The sequence below is a fragment of the Seriola lalandi genome, unplaced genomic scaffold (genome assembly GCF_002814215.2).
Source record: "Seriola lalandi dorsalis isolate HSWRI2012SDOR001 ecotype SW California unplaced genomic scaffold, Sedor1 jcf7180002054553, whole genome shotgun sequence".
NCBI classification, from domain to species: Eukaryota; Metazoa; Chordata; class Actinopteri; order Carangiformes; family Carangidae; genus Seriola; species Seriola lalandi.
In genome coordinates, this window is record NW_019525106.1 from 202247 (window position 1) to 211078 (window position 8832).

The window sequence follows — 8832 nt, forward strand, 5'->3', positions numbered from 1 at the left end:
GGGGGGTGGTAAACAGGCTAACAGGAAAGGCAGAATTGGAGTGAAGAGAGACGGCTTCAGCAGCAGCTCATAAGGTTGGCAGCAAATCTGGGTGTTTGGCCAGATAATCAGCTCAACTATGAAAACATTCCTATTAAAGCAGCAACAAATCAAACAAGATGCAGGGAGCACAGTGATCGTCCAAACAGAGCAAACAGGAACAAACAAAGAGACGAGTCTTCTTTTTTCTCTGTGCCATTTCCTCTTTGCAACTACAATGTGACATAAAATGCCTAAATTTCATATACATTTTCATAACAAACTAATTATTATTTACAAAGTTGCAGCTCTTACCTGTAGTATCTGGACTGCAGATAGGTGGAGCACACTGCTTTGGACACATGGCTGGCTGAGCCAAAGTCAATGACTTTGACCCTGTAGGGCTGTCGAGACGGGTCCACGAGCATGATGTTCTCTGGCTTCAGGTCAGCATGGATCAGCCCCAGGCTCTTCAGTTTCATTAGTGCTGTGGCGACCTGCTGTAGCACGGGCCTGATGTATTTGAGCGGCAAGGGGCTGAACTTGTTCTGCTTGAGGAAGTCGTACAAGTTCTGCTCCAGCATCTCAAATACCAGGCACGTGTGGTTCTTGTGCTGGAAACACTCGTAGGCCCTCACAAAGTTGTAGTCATCTGCACTCTCCGTGCTGAGACGCGCCAAGATGCTGACTTCGATCTGACCCTGCCGTGCATAAGACGGGTGGTTTTTTAGGATCTTGATCGCCACAATCTCGTTGGTGCCCCTCTTCCAGCACTTGACCACCTGCCCAAAGGTTCCTCGCCCCAAGAATTCCAGCACTTCGTAGGTGTTGGTCATGGAGCAGAGCACCTCGTGTTGCACCAGCTGGTAGTCCCCCTCATTGTTGGAGCCACTGTTCTTGGATGTTGCCGTGGAGGTGGCAGTGGCCACTGTAGCCACCGTGGCTCCACTGGCCGCTCCGTTCTGGATCATCGGTGGACCGTGCTCCTCAATGATCTGCACGCTGCTGTTGTTATCAAGCTCCTCACTCTTGCGTTTAAGCCCGCATCGCTGGTAGGTGTCTAGGAGACTGACCGTGCTGCGGCGTGTCAGGTTGTGAACACCAACCCCGCCGCCCACACCGCTGCCGCCGCCGCCACCTCCACCACCGCTGCTGTTGCTGCTGCTGCCTCCACCCCCGCTGCCCAGCAGAGACCCCACGGCCCCTGAAGTGCTGCTGGCTGAGGTGACCACAATGTGGCCCGCGCTGGCTGGGAAGATGAGCGCCTGCTCGTAGGGCAGGGTGGAGCTGGCGACCTGCAGGGAGCTGTTGATGCCTAGGGGCCCACTGGCGGCCGACACGTTCTTGCTGCTGTTGTGGCTGTAGACTTTGCTGTGTGTGCCGTACCCTGTCATATCCCAGTTACAACTCTGCTCCACCTTCAGTTTCTTCACGCTAAAGAAGGCACTTGACTGGAGAGTGTGAGGGGAGAACACTTGCACTTGCGAGGCCATACCTGTGACAAGAGGGGAGGAGCAAGGACAGGAGGGGGATGAAAGTGAGAGGTTAGGAATTTGAGAGTGTCTGAAACACGAGTGGTAGCTAGAAGCTTTAAATAAAGACAGCTTGGGTCAGAGCAGGTCATTAAAACACCAAGCGTATATGCTGATGTGTCAGCATGTTAACCTCTTGAACTCTTTAACATCATTGTAAAGTAACAGACATTTAAATAACCTTCAAAATGTCATTAAGCATTTGTTGCTTTGACGTTGAATTGTTTCTGAGAAATACAATTAAGTATTTTTGTATTAAAACATCAGATACTACGTCATTAAAACTGCCGGGAAAGGGACAGGTTTTTTTTGTTTTTTTTAATACAATGTAATTAAGTTTTTTAATATTGTTATACAACATAAATAAAAGCCAGAATGTTTAGAAAGATAAGCAGATTTAGATTGAGTGCTGCTTATGCAAACCACTGGTTCATGCAGAGGAAATGCCATTTCCCCGCTGTTCCCATCTGCAGCAGAGTAAATAGGCTGAGTGAATACTAAAAGAATACCCTTTCATGGGACACTCCACAGAGACAGAGGTGCAACACACAATTGTACACAAAAACAGGCCAAAGGAATGATTGCAATTTCCTTCCCCACTACACAACCCAGCCCTTGTATTTGTTGGTACACAATTACTCACTTTAGGGAAGGTGGTGGAAGAAATTTTGCTAAAGTAACTATGAAAACAGGAGAAGGGCACTGAACTGAGCTCTCAACCACGGATCTTGAAGACAACAAAACAAAAGCAAAACTGCAGCGAGGCTGTGCTCTGAACTCCTGGGAACAAGCTGCCTCAGAATAAGCAAAAGCTTCTCCAAGCAAACAACTGCCCAAAAATAGTCCCTTTCTTTATCTCTCTCTTTTACAAACAGGCTTGTTTGTAACATTGAAATGATTATTACAGCACAAGGCACGATTATATGAGACTTGTAGTAATGCTATGTTTAAACGGTTTCCAGTAAACCCACAATTAGTTTACTGCTAACAAACTAAGAGCTTCCACCTGGCCATACCGACGCCCACACACACGATTAGGCCTCGCTGTTGATCAACCGATGCGTGATTCAAAGAATGTTACGGTCGCAGCGTGCACACAAACACTAACAAAGCCCATGCATGCAAACAGCCCTTTAACTTTGTTTGCTGCTGGAAAAATTGCTGCTTTTGTGTGTTTAATAGACATCTTGAAAGCTGGGAAGTTTTGCTCCGTTCAAAGATAATTAGAGGACCATTTCCCTCCAAGACGTTGGGACGTCCATAATTGTGGGCTCCATTCTGCGGACAGAAAGCAGAGAGGAGGGGACATGCCTGGTCACTTTGTCATTATTAGCCATTTGAGTGGTGATGATGATTAATTCAGTAGGAAGCTGGCAAGCTGGCAGCCTTCCAGTATACTTTGCTTCATTTGTTTTTTTTTAACTCTCCTGACCTCTCTTCCTCCTTTTTTTTTTTTTTTTGAGTTTTTTGTATCTTTCTTTTGCATCATCTGGTCTTAGCCTTAATGCTGCAGGATTGGAGATACAGTTCACTGTAAGCTTCGCCGGTGTTGTACAGCAGCGGATGTAGCATAGCACCTCCATGCTTCCTGTAGTTCTTATTTCTGCCGTGATATCTGCACATACATGCTCTGATCAATCCATAAGATGTAGTCTTTTTTTTTTTTTGCTTTAAGTGCCCACACCTAGACACTTCATGTCCCACTAGGTATGGCTAGACCAGAGAGGTAATGAAGAACGTCCGCTAGGCTATTAGGGGCAAGGCTCTGTGCTAATCACATAAGCCGTGAAGGCCAGATGTCACTCCTTGGATTACCAATTCCTGTGCCTGGACTTTACGCTAAAAATAATTTGAATGATGAGTTGCGTCACAGAGCAGCGTCAACAGTGTGTGACTGAGAGCCTGACAGGATAATCACAGGCACAGACTGATGGACAGAAAGATGGATAGACAGACACAGGGGCAGGCCTGTCCTCTTATGGAAAATTCCAGCATTACATATCTGCCAGCATGACTGCGGATAGCTCGGGGTTTTACAAGGCCAGATCGAGGCTAGCTGCTCTTTGCATTAGCATCACATGAATTCCTCCTCAACCCCGATCTTAGTCACTCATTGACTCTCTGTCAGTTTTAACAAAGTGGTCAAAGAGTTCACCTGACATTGCCTGCATGGTGCATTGAACTAAAGGACACATATGCTCCCCATGACTGGGAAGGGGCTCTGAAATATAACTGACACAAAATCTTTAGAAATGTGTCGCAAACTCTTGAAATTCAGCTTTGACTTGTTAAGAAATTCTGCAGAGTTCGTTTTGCCACAGAACCAAAAAGCTGTACAAACAGTTAAGAGCCCTGTGCAGAACACAGATAAGTAATTAAATGAACCAAAAGTAAGAGGTCAAATGGCTGGAATGTTATCTCATGACAACATACACAGGCAACAATGTGACCAATTATACTTCTTTGGAAAAGCGGTTCCAGTCCTCATGAATCACTCTTCACCCAAACCAAGGTTCAAACATATTTATGATGTAGAATCTGAACAAACAAACCTTCTATGCTGTTGTCAGAAAAAACACAGTGCAAAAGACCTTCCCTTGAAAATGTCTTCTTGAAGTTTATTTGAATTTCTGAACTCTATGCCAAGCGCAAAACTGTAAAGGTCCATTGTAGTACATTTACAATGTTGGAATACCTTCAGTAGCCAAGGCTTTCCATTTAGCATACCTAAAGGAACACAGTGTGTCCCACACACTGCAATTAAGAATACCAGAGAGGCATTTTCCACTGTTTAGAGGCAGCATGTTGAAATGGTAATAGTCAATGTTTTCAGAGAGATTACTTCTCTGTCAGGGGTTTGTTAATCTTCTTTTTGGGAGGATCAGGGCCGTTCTGCATGCCATGCGAGGGTGAGAGACAGACTGAAAAGGAGGGAAGGAGAACAGAGCGTGGAGAGCGGGGCCACGAGTGGCCCTCACATTCTAGCCTGTGACCTGCTTCTGTTTGCTCTCTTTTATTAAACCCGTCATTTATACTCGGCTGACAACATGACAAAGAGTATTGATGAGAACACCTTTAGATACCACCAATCCTGCCAAGTAGCCTTTTGTAATTACAAATAGTCTTTTAATATAAAACCTGCTTGTCATTCCACTTATCCATGCCTGTGCCCAAAGTTCTGTGCTTCATAATTCAAAACAATTCAAGGGTGAGATAAACAGATCTTTTTGCACAGCAAGAATGCATAAAATAAGGCTAATAAATTTGAATATATATATCAATCAATATCCAGAGAGCAACTGTTCCTCGTTAAGTCTGCACAAAAATGTCTATCTGAGTGGATAGATACGGTACCGAGAGCCCAGCCGTCACCTAGGAGACTATGCAGAGACAGCAAGAGACGGCAGTCAGGTCTGTCTGGTCGATGTCCCCTGGCCTGGGTATATTTGGATTACTTCCTGAGGCCTAATGGCTACTGACACCAATGGAGACTCTCTGATGACCCTGTCTCTTTACTGGACATCCCAGTGTCTACAGGACTGGACAGTTTGGGTGGGGATGGGGTGAGGGTGGGGGTGGGTCAAATCGCTTGCTAATGAAATAACTTCTGACCGTCTAGACAAAGCATTATCTCACCCTTCGCTGCTGTTTGCGCGTGTGTGTGTTGCTTCCCTCACCTCCGGCCCGTCTCTGAGCAGCCTGACGTGTTGATAGGAGAGCAACATCATTTGTATTAGTAAGAACAGCTTCAATATCTCTTTGTCATAGATTCTCTGCAAATCTACTGAAGGAATGAACGCCATTATTCCAAAAAGATATCATAGATAGATACTCTCCCATAGGTGTACAGTTGCATTGAATGCAAAGGCCACAGCATATGATTCACATCGAACCATTCAGCGAGCCCCCGGAGCCTGTATGGAAACATCTGCATTTGTTTCTCATTTATCCAAGTTTCCTTTTAATTAGTCACCAGTCTGTATATATTTTCTGGAGTGATGTTATGTGCACACATGGCCGACAGCACCACTGGTGGAAAACCTGTAGTGGGGACAGTGACAGTGGCTCTGGGGTTAAATACAACATTGAATGCACCACTGAAGAGGAACATATTGTTCATAGAGAGAAGCCGAGCCTTGTGTTCCTGCCTCCTGCCTGAGTTCTGCCTTCGGTGGGGGAGCTGGAGCTTGACACTGAATAGTCTCTCACTCTCTCTCTCTCTCTCTCTCTCTCTCTCTCACCCGCGGCCACTATTGACCATCCTGTCTGCTTTTTTAGCCCTCTCATCTCTGCTTATTTATAGAATAATGCATCAGACGAGCTCGCAGGGAGATACTGTCATGCAGGCTGCTGCTCCATCAGCTCATCCTGACCGCGTCACTTGACCAGTTGGAACTGCCTCGCCATTTCCCTCCAACACTCTCTTACAAACACACAAAAAGAGGACAGATATCCATCTCGCATATGGGCGGCCTAAAAGGCAAACACGAATGCTGTTTGACAGACGTACTACACAGAACTTCTCTGCTCGTAAATCAGCAACATGCCTGCTGTAAATGTGACACTCCCTCAACTCTCTCCTTCCTGGAAACTAACAGCCAAAGATACAACATGTTGTGTTAGCTGTGAGATAACATGTTCGGTCAGCATTCGCTCAAATGCACTGGCATAGATACACAAGCGAGGACAAACACACACAAGCTACCGCACATGTCCACATCCAGGAGCAGCAATGACAAGAGGCGTATACAGCTACACACACTCACACCAAACCGATGTGAAAGACAGCTCTGAATATATTATTGACTTGGAGGGTTTACCAAGGAGATGATAACTTGTGTAGTTAAAGTTTCAGTGCTAGCATTTCTAATCTAAAGTAAAGCTGACAGACCTAGTTCCCTGGGGCAACTGTCAGTAGATAAGAAAGCTGCTATTCACGTTGTAAGTGTGGTCATAAAAACGGCTGGTGTGAGAAAAACATTTGCCTTGTTTATACTGCCAGGTCAGCCTAACCAGGCACTGAACCAAGGCACAGGGTGGAGGAGAGGAGCAGGAGATGAGGAGGAGGAGGAGGAGGAGGAGGAGGAAGGGATGGCAGAGTGGCTCTGCTTGAGCTGGATTTCTTATTAATCAAATCACGAGTGTAGCAAGTGTACAAAGCACAGCACCCCACTTCCTCCCCCTGGAAAGAAAGAAAAGAAAGAAAGGAAAGAAAGAAAGAAAGAAAGAAAGAAAGAAAGAAAGAAAGAAATGCCTAGTAATACATGCCCTTGCTGTTGCAAAAGTAAAAGTGAATTTGAAAGAGAAAAGAAGAAACTTTGTCCTCTGTCTCGTGTTCAACAGCAGCAGCAAAATAAAATGAGAAGGAGGGAGCTGAAAACGTGCCGAACCATAAACCAGTGGCACCTGTTACTTCACTGCACTACCGCTGACAACCACTGCGTGCATCAAGCTGCGCTGCTTTGACCACAGTTACAAACACAATCCAGGGCCACACAAGGACACACACCTGATAAGCAGCCGCTCTCCAGAATCCTTATCATTTACACACAGTAAGAAACGCCCCGCCACACCACACTTCCTCTTATGTCATTAGGATCAACAATGACAGCCGGACACAATGTACTATAATGGGATTAACATATGAGAACTGCAGGCAAGAAAAACAGCGAGCCGACGTAGAAAATAATGTGGGAGAAAACATCCTTCAGCGGGCAGTCGATCTGAGAGGGGCCAGAGCTGTGTGGATGTTTCTTGCGTGCCATGTGTTGTTGTGCTGTAAGCTACAGACTGAAGTATGCGGTTTGTTTGCTGCTCTTGCAACGTAGCGCAACCTGAGGTTTTGAAAGGATAGCACTTCAGTGAGTGAAGGACAAAAGCCAGTTATACACACACACACACACACACACACACACACACACACACACACATATGCCTACATACACAAATATGGAGAACCAGGTTCCGCTCAGCTACCTATTACCTTTCAGTCATTATTCTGCCTAATGTTCAGTTAACAAAAGGCCCGGAGCAGAATGAGGTTTGTAAAAGAACCTTTCAGAGACCGAGACCTTAATTCTATTTCTAAAGGATCTGACCTCTTCCTGGACAAACAAATATGATTATGTTGTAAGATGAAAATGAACAACTGACAGAGAAAAAACAAAGGATTTAAAAAAAAAAAATCCATCATGATTTTCATGTCGTGTTATCCCTTGTTATTTATGCATGGGTAACAGGTACTCGCTTTGTGAGGTTCTGAATTGTATTAACCCCACTAATATGATTATCACATCCAAAGTGTTAAATGAGTTGATAATCTTTACTCATTACCATTTTTTGGAATGTGAGCACTGTTTGCAGTTGGTAAACTATTGATTCTAATTGTGCAAAGTAAGAATTAGAGAGTCAAACAGTGAGAGACAGAAATAGCTGAAGGCAAAGACTGAGACAGTTACAGGGGAGGTCAGTTGGAGGGAGCGCTGCCTTGGACAGTGTTTTGAGGAGATGGCATCATCGCCCCACCCTGCCACCCTGCCCTGTCCCCTGGAACACACTACTAAGCCTTGGTTTTGGGTGTGTTCTTGAACTCAGGGGTCAAAGTCTGCTGCATTAATGTCCAACAGTGACAGATGGAATAACGCCTGTCCTGCTTGACACACTCACCTCGACCGAGGATGCACGCGATACCACGCACGCACGCACGCACGCACGCACGCACACACACACACACACACACACACACACACACACACACACAAACAACTTTCTGCATATGTGTACTAGGCGTGTATACCAAAGATATGCATCTATGCATTTCTGAGACTCCACCTGTATGTGCATTCGTGTGTGTGTGTGTGTGTAACTGTGTAACTATTTGTGCTTTGCAGGACTTTCTGAACTATTTGTCAGAGCTCTAAAATCTTAGCTATGCAGTAACAACATGCATGACGACACCAGCCCAAAACATACAGACGCACACACACCCAGAGGGAATTATCCAAAGCACCACCCCTTAAAAACCCAGCGATGAACCCCTGACAACAGAGGAACCAGTCCAACCTGACCAGGCACCTGGGGGCCAATCACACACGGGCACGGCTATCCACTTCCTTATTATCAAAACAACTTGTGACATACAAGTCAGTCAGTGTGATTCATAATGATAATGCTGGTGCAGGTGCAGGACACCTACTTTTTACTGGCTTCTACCCATCTCTCATGAGAGTTCACATGAGACCCCCACATGTGGCTGGTTTACTGCTCCAGCCCCAACCCCCCC

The 8832-nt window shown here is 45.6% G+C and overlaps 1 protein-coding gene across 3 annotated transcripts in view; it reads right to left on the reverse strand.

Moving 5' to 3' along the window:
* The window catches only part of hipk2 (homeodomain interacting protein kinase 2), a 72295-nt gene that overhangs the window by 53965 nt on the left and 9498 nt on the right, over positions 1 to 8832 (reverse strand). For all 3 annotated transcript variants that reach the window (XM_087176401.1, XM_023415481.2, XM_087176400.1), the window contains exon 2: positions 334 to 1513. In XM_087176401.1, the coding sequence (XP_087032527.1) occupies positions 334 to 1513 (1180 nt within the window). The remainder of the gene's footprint in view (positions 1 to 333; positions 1514 to 8832) is intronic.